Here is a 15,192-nt window from a genome sequence, read left to right as displayed (position 1 = left end):
CCCGGACTGGGGCACGAACCTGTATCCCCTGCATCGGCAGGCGGACTCTCAACCACTGTGCCACCAGGGAAGCCCAACACTGACTTTTATGTTCTTCAAAAATGACAGGCACGAGATAAACAATGCCAGGCACAGTCCTGCTCCAGGGCCTTTACACTGACTGTTCTTTCTATTTGGAATGTTCTTTCCCCAGGTATCCACTTGGCTAGCTCTCTCACTTCATGCAAGTCTTTGTTCACATGCTACCTTTTCAGTGAGTCTTTCTCTGACCAACCTCTTTAAAACTTCAATAACCTCCCACTCTCACTGGCATTCCACATCCTTTTTACCCTGATTTATTTTTCTCTATAGCACTGATAACACTTAAACTTGTTATATATTTTACTTATTTATCTGATCATTTTCTCTTTCTTCCTCACTAGAATATCACCTCCATGGGGACAAGGATCTGTTTCACTGCTGTATCCTCAGCTTCTAGAACAGTTCCTGGCACATTGTAGATACTCAATAAATGTTTGTTGAAAGAATGAATACAATAAAGGCAAATAATTCAAGGAATAAAGAAAGGCTATTAGAGAATCCGTGTGTGTGTGTGTGTGTGTGTGTGTGTGTGTGTGTGTACCTGTTTGAGAAAATCATGGTCTAACTACAAAGCAAAATAAAACATAACATGATTATAAGCAGCTGATGGACTATAAGAGGGACCCCCTTTGACCTTGATAGTAGAAACATTCTCTTTGGAGAGGCCGAAAGATTGTGACATAGGACTTGTAGAAAAGGAGCTGTATTCCTGGCTCACTACTTGGCTGGGTTTTGAAAAATATTTACATAGTCATGATAATGTAAATCATGACTGGTTTTCAGGTTTTACAGTCAACATGAAGACAAAGCAGGGAAGAGCTGGTTGTGGCTGCAGAACAGAATGTAAATGTTAATCACCTAGACAATGTGAAGGAAAGATCAAACTGACAATGTGGGTTATTGAATGGGCAGAGGGAGGGTGGTGGCTCTAACATCCTTGTCCTAAAAAGTGGGTAGTCAAAATTATCTGTCAAAAATGGATGGAATAAGGAATAGAGGTTTGAGTATACATATTTTTTCAAGTTACAAAGTTAACTAGGGACAAAAAAGGAGTATCAGCGTTAAACATTGCAGGGGAGTGGAGGGAAAAGTGAGGCAGTGTACAGAAACAAAGCCCTCCTTGTCATACTTGGGAGTCAACAGGATATTTTCTAAATTTTATAAACCAAGAGATAAAGTATATACATGTTATCGAGAGTTGTAAAGGGAGCCACCAGCAGAACTAAGTGCAAGAACTGTTTTGTTTGTTTGTTTGTTTGTTTTTATAAATTTATTTATTTTATTTTATTATTTATTTTTGGCTGCATTGGGTCTTCGTTGCTGTGCGCGGGCCTTCTCCAGTTGCGGAGAGCAGGGGCTACTCTTCTTTGCAGTATGCGGGCTTCTCATTGCGGTGGCTTCTCTCATAGTGGAGCACGGGCTCTAGGTGCACGGGCCTCAGTAGTTGTGGCACGCGGGCTCTAGTTGTGGTGCACGGTCCTAGCCACTCCGCGGCATGTGGGATCCTCCCGGACCAGGGCTTGAACCTGCGTCCCCTGCACCGGCAGGCGGATTCCCAGCCACTGCGCCACCAGGGAAGCCCAAGAACTGTTAAAAGGTTGCTTTGAGGGGGTGGGATGGAGATGGGGAGAGTCAAGGCAGGGGACCATTGGTTTTTATCATGTGCTCCTTCTGTACTGTTTGATTTGTTGCCATGTATGTGCATTATTTTAATAAAAATAAGATCCTAAAAACTTCATGTTGATCTTACAACAAAATAGTTATATATCCTATGACACTTTATGACAGTATCAGAATGGTTATGTGGATATCAAATTAGACTTGCCTCCACGGAGGAAAATCACACTGTAATGTGCCTTGCATATGTTTGTGAAGAGGATTGGAAAGGATATTATGGGACTTAAAACATTGGCAGTACTTGAGCGTAGTAGTGGAGGCTCTGGTATTTGGCATCGTACTGGCCTGGGTTCAAGTCCTCTCTCTGTCATTCATTAGTTGCTCTGTCATGGGCAAGTTACCTCCCTCACCCCCAATTGGTCCGGCATAAAATGAGGCTAATGCTCATACAGTAGAAATGTAAGCCCCTCAAGAGAAAGAGCCACCTCTGTAGAGGTGCATAATATATAGTTGATGCTCAATGTCTGCATGTGAGGCCCGAACCTGCCTCACAGGTATGTGCTGATGAAGGACTCAATGTACAAAGAGCAGGGGAGAAGGAGTGTTAGTTCAAAAGTGGGTAGCCGGTTTCCTTGTCTATGGGAAATTTGCCTTTGGTTTAATAAAATATAGTCATTTTGGCTGTGGAAAGAATAGCTCTCAGGGCTTAGAGTGATACAAAATGAATTAAATTGCCCTGTACATAAAAGGAAGAAAACAATGATAATTCACCAGCAGCTCAAGGGAGAGGGCACATGAGCCTGGAAATGGAAAGGAGGGGAGCTGCTTTCTCTGTGTATTGGGAACAGAAAGAGCCCAACAGCGATAGGGAGTGGGGTCCAGGAGAAGGGTTGGTTAGAAAGCTTTTCCCAGTGATGGGAAAGGCTTAGGAAATGTGAATAACAGGAAAGTCTGATGTCCAATATTAAGTTGGTTGCTAGGCTGTGCTGTACAACTTAGATGACTAAAGAAGTGATAGGTAGCCTTGGAAGGAAACCTTTGCCACTTACTCCCAGCCTTCAGAATTTTCCAACATTCAGAGGTACTGATTTTTATATAGTTTGGGGGAAGGGAAATGTGTTAGGAGAGGACTGGTGGTGAGGATATTCTGGGCTTCTCATGTAAGCTTTAGGTGTCTGAAATCTTGGATGCCCCGGTACTAGGCAGTTTCATCCCCTGACATTCTGCAGTAAGCAGTCTTTAGCCTGCCTTTCCTTATCTCCTGAACAGAGCTGTTTGGTGATAACTCAGCTTTTCATCTCTGTTCCTAGTTAATATGTAGGATCTATATGATTTCAGGTATTTGCCTGCTGATTTATGAATGCTGGAAACCGGTCTGGGACCCAGTGACCTAGGTTCATCAGAGTTTGTGGGCAGATGCTGAAGTTCAAAAGATTCCAAGAGTTTACAAAGAGAGAAGGTGGGAGGAAATCTCTCTAGTCAAGTGATGAAGGTTGTAAGTGAATTTATTTTTTTCCTCTCCTGTTAAGGTTTCATCCTGTCCTCTGATCCCCAGATCATAAGATGAGTGGTTATGGTATTATGCTATGAAGGTGTTTGGCATTGAGAGGGGACTGGGGAAGTTTGGCTTTGAAAGTCTCTGGAAATGCCTCTCTGATGGACATGGACTGAGATTTTGCCTGAGTCCCATGAGTCCAATATCTCCTAAGGATCTGACTCTATATTCTTTTAAAGTTACCCCAGGATCCCAAAGGCCACAACCAGGACTTAAAATGTTGTGGAATTTAAAATGATGGAGGTTTTAACAGAGGGTAGATATAACAGAGGGCGTTCCATAGGGAAGAAATCGTATGAGCAACGGCTCCTAAGTAAGAGAAGGCAGGGCACATCTGGTAATAGTGAAGTGTTTGTTTGGAATATATGCAGTACTCAGAAAAATAGCAAGAAAAAGCCTGGAAAACTAGTCAGGGCTAGATTTTGGGAGAGTCTCAAAATCAGAGTCAGACAGTTCTTGAAAGAATAGTTTATGCTCATTGTCAGGAATACCTCACCTGCAATTCACATCTCAACTCACTGCAGTCGTAAAACTGCTGCATGGCATAGACTCCCAAACAGTGGTTTCAATCAGACATACATGTATTTATCTCACCTAAAAGAAATCCAGAGTTAGGCAGTCCAAAGTTTGTATGGTGGCCCTATGAAATTGTTAGAGATCCCGATTCTTCTCAGTTTACTCCTCCACTATCCTTAGGGTGTGACCCTTGTCCTCATGGCCTTTATTCCAGGAGGCTATGTGTACAGGTAAAAATCAGATTTTCTATTAATAGTGAAGGAGAGGAGAATGTATACTGGAGTAAACAGTTATCAACCTATGCCACAAGTGCGAAACTATCCCCTCCGAGGTCACCAGAGACCAGACCACTACCTGACTGCTACAATCCCTAGACATTTTTCAGGACTTTTCCTGACCTCTGGGTAGTATTCAACATTATTGACCCCTCCCACCTTTTAAAATATTCTCTTCCTTTGGTTTTGTGGCATTACTTTCTCCTGCTTTTCTCTTTGTCTCCTTGGTCATTACTTATCTGTCTCTCTCCTGGGCTCCTTTTCCTTCACCTATGCTGAGGTTGCTGTTGGCCTCCAGGGCTCTTCCCTGGGCCCTGTCTCTTCTAAGGTTTTTATTCTTCCCAGGCCCAGGGAAGAGCCGTTAGTATTCCATATCTTAGTGAAAGGGGTTACCAGCTACACATTTGATCTCTCAAATTAGATTCCCAAAAGTTGCCTTTGACACTTCCCTCCTCCTCACCCCTTTCCCTACATCCAATTATTCATAAAGTCTTGCTTTTTATTTCTTTAATATCTTCTGAATTCAATCACTTCTCATGACCTCCACTGCTACCACTCTAGGCCTAACCACAATCATTGCTTACCTGGATGACTACTCTCCCTTTTTCCAGGAAGACATCTAATTCATACTCCTAATGGGTTAGGCAGCTAGAGCGCTGTTCTTTCTGGAACACAAATCTATGTTGCATCCAAGCCTAGAACCCTTCAATAATCTCTCAGTGTTCTCAGGATCAAGACCAAAGTCTTTATCTTGGCATTCAAGTCTTGCCATGATTTGAAAGGGATGGGAATTTGGGGTACTAGAACTGGAAGAAAGGAAGGGCTGTGTCTAGTATGAAATAAAGCCCTGTAGATGGGGGGAGAGAACCTAGGAGGCAAGAAAGTGGTGAGCTGATGTCACAAACTTGGAGGGAGCAACAATTTAGAGAAAAAGTCAGGAGAACAGAAGCCCACCATGAATATCTGTGAAGTATGTGTGTATGTGTGCATGTGTATGTTGAATTGTCCATAGAACATAGGGATTCATATTTTATTTGCTTAATAGAGGAAAAGGTGACTTCATAAAGCAGAAGACATAACCATTTGAATTACTTTTGATATAGGAAACATACTGAATATTAATTCTATAACTGGCCACTGTGTTGACTTTTATTATGGTTTCTAACAACATTAATTGATGCACTCAGGTTGTCCAGGTCTGCATTCATATACTCTGTAATTAATGATAATGTTGTCTACTTTCAATTTTTTATACATCTTATCTTGTTCTCTTGAATAGACCCAATTATTGATACTTATGTGAATTTATTACGTGGTAAAGGTGCCATTTCAAATCAGTGGGGGAAAAGATGGATTAATTTGCACATGGTGTAGGGATGAGGCTATATTTTTGGAAAATAATTAATCCTTATACAAAATAAATGTTGGAGTGATCAAACATTTAAATGTAAATAATAAAGCCATAAAACTGCTTGGAATAAAAGCAGTGATTATTATAGCATAGGAGTGTGGAAAGCATCTCTAAGCCTGAAGCAGAATCTAGTCATGGTAAAGGAAAACCTGATACATTTCACTACATAATAATTAAACCTTTTTGTATAGCAAATATCCTAAATAACATGAAAAATATTTGTAGTATATGCAACACATAAACGTGCCAAGAGACATTGCTGGTGGAAATGTTATTCTGGGTATCTTTTTAAAGTTGACAAGTTTTGTATCAAAATGGAGTCTGCACTGCTTGTAATAGTAAATAAAAAATGGAAACAATCTAAATGTCTATGTATCCTGGACTGGTTAAATACATTATGGGACATTTACAGAGAAAAGATTATGAAGCAGTTAAGAAAAATGTGCACTATGGAAAGCTGTTTAGAATATATAACTGGGAAAAAAAAAACAAACCCTGGTCACAGAACAGTAGGTATAGTGTACCATTTGTGGGGAGAAAACCCAAATAATTAGTATACAAATAGAAACAAATCTGGAAGAATGTATATCAAAACGTTAATAGTGGTTATTTCTGTGGCATGAGATAAGGGTGGCCTTTCATTGGCATGTTACATATTTCTGCATAATTTGAAATTTCACAACTACAACACGTTACTTTTGCAATAAGCAAAATATATATATATATATATAAACAAATATATTCAATGAATGAATCGCTTTGAGGCGGTGGTTTTGGTTTGGAATGGCTTCAGACCGAGCCTGGTACAGTGGCATAAACACGGGCTTCGGCGTCAGACAGCCCTGAGCGGGGCCCCATTGCCCCACCCCCGAGGAAGGAGAAGGGGGGTGGCAGGGGGCTGCGGAAAGGGGCTGGGCTGGGCTGGGCTGGCTGCAGCTCTAGTCCAGGAGGCTGAGACTTCGAGAGGGACTGAGAGAGGGCAGACGAATTCCGGACTCGCTAGAGGACAAGGTGAGGGACGTTGAGATTGGGGTTTCCAGACAGTGGTTCCAGTCCCCTCGAACCTAGAGCCAGGCAGGTGGTCAATTTTTACTGCACCACTGCAGCTAGGGGAGAGGTTACTCGGAGTGGGATGTAGGCAACGAAGACGGCCGAGAGAGTAGTAGGCTGTATGGACTGGAGAGCAGAGGCTAGTTGAGGAAGAGGGGGAGAAAAACTGGGAACCGGGCGTGTTGAGTGGTGGATGGAGAATATGAGGGGTAAGGGGAATACTGAGGGGAAGTGGAAATTCAGAGAAGAAAACAGGGGATGTAGAGAAGGGTTAAGGAATACTGGGGGAGGGGGTGCAATGGTAGCATGAAGGAGGATGTAAGGAATGGGAATACGGAATTCCGTGGGGTAAACAGGAACGGCGATGGAGAAATAGGGAGCAGGGAGCAAGGCAGAAGGAATATGGAGTGGTACGGAGTGGGGGATAAGGAATGAGGAGCGGGCGGGGGGAAGGGCAGATTGGCTGGGACGGAGGCCCCCTAGGGAGGCGGAAAGGGGCGGGACCACTTCCGGCCTGGAGGGGGGAGGGCAGTCTCTGAGTTTATGAGGGGCTCAGAGGGAGTGGACGCACTCAGGAGTAGTAGAAGGACGAGGTGAGCAGCGGGGCCCAGCTCTGGATCCGAGCCCGGGAGGGGTCGGCCCCACCCTCTGGGATCTGGAGAAATCCTGCTCTAAGGACCGGATCGTACCGGATCCATCCGGCCGGCCGGGAAGGGAGGGGACAGGACCCTGTTTGGCTGGGCCCAAGATGGAATCACTAGCTCACTACTGATTTGAGGAGGGGGGTGTATTAGGGAAGGGGCGGAACCAAGATGCGCTTGGCCCCTGTTTGGAGGGGGGCGTATTATGAAAAAGGGCGGGACCGGACGGTGCTGTGGACTTGGGCTGGATGTCAGTAGGGGAGGGGCCTGGACCACCAGACGCTGCGACAATTTGAGAGGGAGGCTTGTTGGGGAGGGGGCGGGACCGAATGGTACTATGAACTTGGAGAGGGGCGTGTTGGAAAAAGGTACTGGACTGAGTCTCTATTACGCATGCGCACTATGGATCTCTGGAAAGGGGCGTGTAGTGAAAGGCCAGCTTGGAGGCAAGCCAGCTGCCGAATGCGCATGTGCACGGTGGACATCAAAGAAAGCTTCTGCTGGGAAAGCGGGTGGGGCTGAGATGGGCCCTGCAACGGATGCGCATGCGCACTGTCGACTTGCGGCTGGTGGGGGGGTGTGCACTGGGAAAAGGGGCGGGGTCCTCAGAGCTGCCGCGCTGGCACATCTTCCTGGAGTAGGGGAAGGTACGGTTGCAGAGAATTGAGATCTAGGCGCTCTGGATTACTGAATTTGAGAACAGAGTCCTTGGGGGGTGGAAGGAGGGTTTGGGATTGGGACCCTAGGGACGGTGGGTATCAGCCTCCAGGCAGAGCCGGAGAGAGGACGTTAAGTGAGCTCGCCTCTTGACCCAGGCCTTCTCTCCTTCAGGCTCAGCTTTTGCCAGGCCAACTTGAGAAATGTCTGACACAAGCGAAAGTGGTACGGGTCCAACCCACTTCCAGGTAAGCCCTCCTTCTGCCCTCTACCTAGCTGCTTTTGCTCTCCAGCCCCTGTTGCTGCCCCAAATCTCTTGGCACCTCCCCTCCCATCCCAGCCCTTCTCCATCTACCTCCCTGCTTCGTTGCCGCCTCCATCCCCCAAGTAGAGGGAGGGAGGAGGGAAGGAAGGAGGGAGGAAGAAAGGCGGGAGGGAGGGTAGGCCCGCCCCTTTTCTGCTCAGAGGAAAGGGAGGCCTTGTTGGGCTGAGGTGGTCAGAGCACACTGCAAGTAGGAGTTAGTATAGGTCAGAGAAGTGAGGCCCTGGAATTTTGGGGCCATTTGCCTAGTTGGGAGTGGGGAGAAGGTCTGTGAGCTTCCCTGCTTCCTCTTGCAGGCTGAAGCTTCAGAAGAGGACCGTGGCTTGAAGATGCAGACCCTATTGACAGTGACCCAGAACTTGGAGGTCTCAGAGACACCGAAGGCCTCAAAGGCACCAGAGGTCTCAAAGGCCATGAAGGTCTCAAATGCTGCAGGAGTTTCAAAGACCACAGAGGTCTCAAAGGCCACAGAGGCTCAGGAGGTATCTGCCACTCAGGCCTCAGCTACCACTAAGCTGACTGATACCCAGGTTCTGGCAGCTGAAACGAAGAATCCGGCAGCTGACACCAAGATGCAGAATACTGACCCTCAGGCTGTGACAATGCCTGCTACTGAGACCAAAAAGGTCAGCTGTGGGGCTGATACGAAGGTCAATACAAAGACCCTGGAGACTGAGGCTGCTGCCTCTCAGGCTCTGGCAGATGAACCTGAGCCTGAGGGTGCAGCTGCACAGGCTCAGGAGAATCAGGATACTCGGCCCAAGGTCAAGGCCAAGAAAGCCCGAAAGGTAAGACTCTTGCCTTTCTATTTCTCTCAGTTGGTTCATGGTTCTGTAAACCTTTAGGAAGTTCCCTCTGCTCATCAAGGCTGTGGCGGGACACTAAGAGAAATGTGATATAATTCCTGTTTTCAGAAAGCTCACAGACTGGTGGGCACATGAGACAGGAATACGAACAGCTGCAATCTGAACGAAATGCAGTTTATATTTACATAGTAGCTACCATATGTCAGGCCTTGAGCTAGGCACATTCACACAGGTTATCTCATTAAATCCTGAAAGTAATCTAGTTTTGTAGAGAAGGAAGCTGAGTCCCAGAGAGGTGGAGTGACGTGTCCAGGGTGGTATAAGCAGAACCAGTGGTGCACACAGGAGGAGGAGAAGCCTCAGGCCCCACCCTCGGGTTGCTCCTGGCCTGGTGGGAAGATGAAACTCCTGCTTGGAAAGCAGTGAAAGACAAATCCAAGACTCGGGCTGTTACTACAAGGGTGGGATTAGAGGGGACTTCAGGAAGAGAGAAGATGAGGAAAAAGGACCATCTGCATCATCTGGCAATGTTGTGCTTGCTCTCCATTGATGCAGGTGAAGCATCTGAATGGGGAAGAGGATGGCAGCAGTGATCAGAGTCAGGCTTCTGGAACCACGGGCGGCCGAAGGATCTCAAAGGCCCTCATGGCCTCAATGGCCCGCAGGGCTTCGAGGGGCCCCATAGCCTTTTGGGCCCGCAGGGCATCAAGGACTCGGTTGGCTGCTTGGGCCCGGAGAGCTTTGCTTTCTCTGAGGTCACCTAAGGCCCGTAGGGGCAAGGCTCGCCGCAGAGCCGCCAAGCTCCAGTCATCCCAAGAGCCTGAAACACCACCACCTCGGGATGTAGCCCTTTTGCAAGGGAGGGTAAGAAACCTGTCCTCTCCACTCAGCATTATTCACTGCTTTGCCTGCCCTCTTCTCTGCCATCCTCTCAAGTCTTCTGCAAGCATATTTTGATCGTTCCATCTTTTCCTCTTCTCCCAGGCCAATGATTTGGTGAAGTACCTGTTGGTTAAAGACCAGACGAAGATTCCCATCAAACGCTCAGGTAGAGTTCTACTAACCCTCCCTTCCCCCAGCTCTGTTCTCCATTGCCCTCTCCCCCATGTGCTGAGGGCATTTCTTGCTCTCCTGCTCCCACTTATGTCCTCCTAAAGTTCTAATTTGGCAGTAGTAGTATCTCTGTTCATTAGCTCAGAACCTGTTTGTGCCACCCACAGCAGGGTTGGTAAAGGGTCTTTAGTTTGGGTATGGGGGCCACCCGGCTTCACTTCCGCCCAGGTGCTCGCAACACTCTCCCCTTGCAGACATGCTGAAGGACATCATCAAAGAATACACTGATGTGTACCCTGAAATCATTGAACGAGCAGGCTATTCCTTGGAGAAGGTGAAGGGGCAGACCTGGGGGATGGGTGCAATGGGGTAGCCTTGAATCAAACAAAGGTGTACATGTCTCTTCTTGGGGGTACCACAGAGACTAATCCAGCCCCATCACTGTGCAGATGGGCAGACAGTGGCCTAGCAAGGGGCATAGACTAGCTTGAGGTCACACAGCAAGTCAGTGGTAAAATCACAACTAGGACCCAAGCCACCCAGCTTAGTCCTGACTTCTGTCCACTGCTGGACATGTCCTATAATGTACTTCAGATGCTCTCTCTCCCTTTCATTCCCCACTCTGGCTGCCTAGATTCCCACTAATCACAAAGATGATGTTGATTAAAAATAATGAATTTGTTGCCTGTTTGCCATGTGCTGGCCACTCAGCTGAGTGCTTTAAGTGCATTATCTCACTGATGTTTCTCTCTCTCTCTCTCACACACACACACACACACACACACACACACACACACACACACACACACGCTAGGCACAGGGGGAGCTGTGGGATGCCCAGGAAGCTGAATTCTGTGATCTCACAAGCTGTTTTCCCCATCCGCAGGTATTTGGGATCCAATTAAAGGAAATTGATAAGAATGACCACTTGTACATTCTTCTCAGCACCTTAGAGCCCACTGATGCAGGCATACTAGGAACGTAAGCTGGGAAAGTGCTGGGGTGGGAGGGAGGCTTCTGCTTTTGCCCAAGGTACTACTCCATCCCTGTCCTCTCCCCACATCCCCTTAGGAAGTCAGGAAAGACAGAGCCTAAAAACCCCTATTCCAGCTCTTGCACATAGTTGGAGCCCTGCACAGAATAGTGATACCTGATTATGATTGACAGGAGGGTGTAGAATCCTGGGGCAGGGCACTCCTACTGTCAGGTTTTCTGTTTCTCCAGAAGCTTCCCAGGAAAGCAGACCTGTCATTGCTTCTCTTCCTGTTGGCCTTGGTAGAATGGTTCTCACAGGAGGGCTTCCTGGTATGAGTGGCTCATGATGCTTGAAGGGCAGGAGCATCAGTGGGGCCGTGCCTAGAATTCTCTTGGATCTGAGGGGTCTGGGAGAACAAGAAGGGACTCACATTGGCTGGGTGTCCGGGTCTTACTGGGTTGACAAGTACAAGTACAATTCTATCCTCTCAGCAACCTGGGGAGAGGAGAATGTGATTTTTCCATTTTATGAATAGGAGAGTCTAAGTGCCTTGCCCAGGGTCACATAGAGCTTGAAGCATAGACTGGGTAGAATTCTCTCATATCTGAAGAATCTGGGAGAAGCTAGCCTAGTGAGCTGGCTGGTGTGTATTTTTTTGCAGATGGCTGCTGGATGTAAACCTTCTCTCTGTCCCATTATTCCCCTAGGACCAAGGACTCACCAAAGCTGGGTCTCCTCATGGTGCTTCTTAGCATCATCTTCATGAATGGAAATAGGTCCAGTGAGGGTGAGTGGCTGGGCTGGCAGCTGAATGGGGGGTCATGGTCGGAATTCCACATGTTCATTTTCTATCCCTGTTTCCTTTTGCCTCCCCTTGCAGCTGTCATCTGGGAGGTGCTGCGCAAGTTGGGGCTGCGCCCTGGGTATGATTGGGCTCTGTCAGTGCTTGCTGTCTGTGTTGTCCTTTGGCAAGAGAAGATGGTCCCAGGATTGCATCAGCCTGGTGGTCTGGTGGAGTGGGCGGGGTTGCTGGACTGGGTAGAGCATCCAGGGTTCTGACCTGGGTGGATGGGGAAATGGTCCTGAACTCTGCTGTCTGTCTCACTGACTCTTGAGCTTCTGTGGAGCTTCTATCTTATGTTGGAAGCCTCTTTTCCATGTTGGAAATGTCTCTGCCCACATCTGGGAAGTGCAACAGCCCTGATTATATTTATCTATGTATGTAATTATGTATGTACGTATGTATGTATTTTATCATTTTCTGCTGTCAGGATACATCATTCGCTTTTTGGGGATGTGAAGAAGCTCATTACTGATGAGTTTGTGAAGCAGAAGTAAGTGTCTGTCTAGTGTTCCTGTGTTCCATGCATTTTGCCTGTCTTAGAACTGAGTAATAAAGCTGTGGTGCACGTGCGTGTGTATATGTGTGCGTATGCAGGTGGTAGTTTATTCCTGAGGTAGTGGCAGAGAACAGAAGCACACATTTCCTCACCTACTTGTACTCTCACATATGCCTTTGGAACAATTCTTCAAGGGAGGGATTGTCATCACCAGTATTGTATGCGTGAGGAAACTGAAGCTCAGAGAGGTGAAGTAATTTGCTCAGGGTTATTATACAGGTAGCAAACGGAAGAGTTGTATTTAGATCCTGGCCCCAATACCTTGGTTCTTTGTTACTATGCTAGCTAGCGCTTCATAGAAATTAATCTCCATAAAGAAATGCCATAGAATGGTAGCTTTAAGCAGCCAGGTACTGTGCTGGGGTCTTGGCTAGTACATCTCATTTCATTTTCATAACTACCCTGCAGAATAGCTGCTGTCACCTCATCCCCTGTATCAGTTGAGGAGCCTAGGGCTCTGAGAGTGGAAGTCTGAGCATGGCCCCGGCTGGTAAAGGATCCATTTGGACCTGAAGCCCAGACCTCCCGGAAACAGACTTTTCTGGTCAGGTCCCACCCTATTCTTGGTCCTTGGAGAACATGTGTGCACTCATACAGGTGTACCAGCACACACCTGTGGGCTCACACACAAATGGTCGAGAGTATGCATGGAGTCCACTGCTCTTGGTTGACTGTTTCTTCCTGTACAGTCATTTTCTAGGGTGGACTGTCCCAGGGTTCAGCCAGGCCATGGATGAGCCCCATAGTGGGGTGTGCTCAGAGCAGGGGGCCTGAAGAAATGGCTCCTCTGTTTACAACACACCCAACAGGAACCTGGGTTATTGTGACAAGGGGCACAAAACTCGTGGCCTTCCTATGAACAAATACCCTACACATGCCCCCTGCACCTCCACATGGCTGCTGGGCAGGACCAGTGAGATAGGGCTGAATATTGGAAGAAAATCTGCAGTATTTAGTGGGGGAGTTTGTCACCTAAATGCATGAGTGGGTCATGAGTGGTCTTACAGACATAAAGGCTTTGAACCTCTCTTTTCAAGGTACCTGGACTATGCCAGAGTCCCTAATAGCAATCCGCCTGAGTATGAGTTCTTCTGGGGCCTGCGCTCTTACTATGAGACCAGCAAGATGAAAGTCCTCAAGTTTGCCTGCAAGGTAATTGGAGAGCTGTCCAAGCTTGGCATACCAAGAGCATGAGGTGCCACTGTTTAGGGTAGGCTGTGTGCAGAGCAGCCTGCAGCTCATGCATGAACATTCTGAAGCCTATATTAATGTGCAAACACTCTATCTGAATAGTTTAATCCTTACAACTGACATGTCATTGCCTTACTGCAGATGAGAAAACTCAGGTTCAGAGAGGTTGTCAGGTGTTATGTCCAAGGTCGCAGAGATAGTAAGTGTCAGAGCAGGGATGGGATATTAGGTGTATAATTAATAGTAGTATTTATTGTATTACTATAATTTGCATCCTGTATGCGCTCAGTGCTCAGATTCTGATCCTTCAGATGGTTGTTATTCCTGTTTCAGGTACAAAAGAAGGATCCCAAGGAATGGGCAGCTCAGTACCGAGAGGCAATGGAAGCAGATATGAAGGCTGCGGCTGAGGCTGCAGCTGAAGCCAAGGCAAGGGCTGAGATTAGAGCTCGGATGGGCATTGGGCTCGGCTCTGAGAATGCTGCTGGACCCTGCAACTGGGACGAAGCTGATATTGGACCCTGGGCCAAAGCCCGGATCCAGACGGGAGCTGAAGCTAAAGCCAAAGCCCAGGAGAGTGGTGGTGCCAGCTCTGGTGCCAGTGCCAGTGGCAGCTTTGGTGCTAGCACCAGCCTGACAGCCACTCTCACGTTTGGGCTCTTCGCGGGCCTTGGTGGAGCTGGTGCCAGCACCAGTGGCAGCTCTGGTGCCTGTGGTTTCTCCTACAAGTGAGATTTCAGGTATCTATTTAGACTTGGGGGCAGCCGGGCCCCATGGGAATGGGATGAGGAGCTGGGTGGTTATAGGAAGGACAAGGTTGGAGGACCACATGGAGAGTGTGAGAAAACACTATTTTTGGCATTTTATTTCTTCTTTTTTGGTGGATATCAATTGACTTTTTGATTTTCTTTTACTTGTGTTTTCAGATATTCCTAATCCCAGCAGTCTTTCTCTTCGAGCCAGGGTGCGTCCTCAGAAACCTACTCAACACAGCACTCTAGGCAGCCACTATCAATCAATCGAAATTGACACTCTACATTAAATCTATTTGCCATTTCTGAGTTTATTGCTTTTTTTGGTGGGCTGTCACATTTTGGTATCACATTTTAAAATGAATTGGGAAAGTTTCCACCTTAATCTGTGCTTAGCTTTAGGTGACATTGTAAAATAGAGTAAAATTAGAGCAAAATTAGCATGTTTCTCTGGGATAGGTTGGGCCCCATCTCTAGCCTATAGAGCAGGCAGGATTGCAGTGGTGTGAGGAGTCATGGGGATTGTAGGCATAGAGGACACATTATGAAGAAGAGCCCTGAGGTGGGCAAGTCTGGAGCAGAAAAATAAGAGGAGATTGAATATCAAGTATAGACTCTACTTTTGAGAAATTTGGATGAGACAAGAAGGAGGGAGAGGGAGGTAGGTAAAGGGAGATACAGGAACAAGTAGGGATTTTCTTGGGAAAAGAGAGAGGGACTTGAGCAGGCAGGAGCCAAAAGATAGGGAGATGTTGAAGGCTGACTCGTGCAGCCCAGTCCCTGAGGAGGTGGGTGGGGAGGACCTGTCGGAAGGGACTGTACAGTACAGACTTGGAGAGGGGACTGTGGAAGGTTGTTAGGCAGTGGGGAGGCCCCAGTAGAGCATGGA

At 47.2% G+C, this 15,192-nt stretch overlaps 1 protein-coding gene and 1 non-coding gene across 4 annotated transcripts; both read left to right on the top strand.

Moving 5' to 3' along the window:
* The first annotated feature begins 6,377 nt into the window (after positions 1–6,377).
* On the top strand, positions 6,378–14,613 carry LOC102993750 (melanoma-associated antigen D2). 3 transcript variants are annotated; one of them, XM_007124545.3, is made up of 13 exons: positions 6,378–6,466; positions 7,978–8,051; positions 8,422–8,913; positions 9,487–9,795; positions 9,916–9,979; positions 10,239–10,318; positions 10,871–10,965; positions 11,668–11,747; positions 11,841–11,883; positions 12,232–12,294; positions 13,398–13,512; positions 13,885–14,291; positions 14,478–14,613. In XM_007124545.3, the coding sequence occupies exons 2-12, from the start codon at positions 8,007–8,009 to the stop codon at positions 14,281–14,283; spliced, it is 1,785 nt and encodes a 594-aa protein (XP_007124607.1). In that variant the 5' UTR covers positions 6,378–6,466; positions 7,978–8,006; the 3' UTR covers positions 14,284–14,291; positions 14,478–14,613. The 3 variants fall into 3 exon arrangements, with proteins under 3 accessions (XP_007124607.1, XP_007124608.1, XP_007124606.1); XM_007124546.4 differs by lacking the exon at positions 6,378–6,466 and adding an exon at positions 7,016–7,098; XM_007124544.4 differs by lacking the exon at positions 6,378–6,466 and adding an exon at positions 7,745–7,793.
* Positions 13,108–13,236, top strand: LOC112062644 (small nucleolar RNA SNORA11). Its single transcript, XR_002890838.1, has one exon. It is a non-coding gene; the product is annotated as a small nucleolar RNA SNORA11 (small nucleolar RNA).
* Positions 14,614–15,192: the final 579 nt, after the last annotated feature.

Source organism: Physeter macrocephalus, chromosome 21, assembly GCF_002837175.3.
Source record: "Physeter macrocephalus isolate SW-GA chromosome 21, ASM283717v5, whole genome shotgun sequence".
NCBI classification, from domain to species: Eukaryota; Metazoa; Chordata; class Mammalia; order Artiodactyla; family Physeteridae; genus Physeter; species Physeter macrocephalus.
This window is presented reverse-complemented; position numbering and strand designations above follow the sequence as displayed.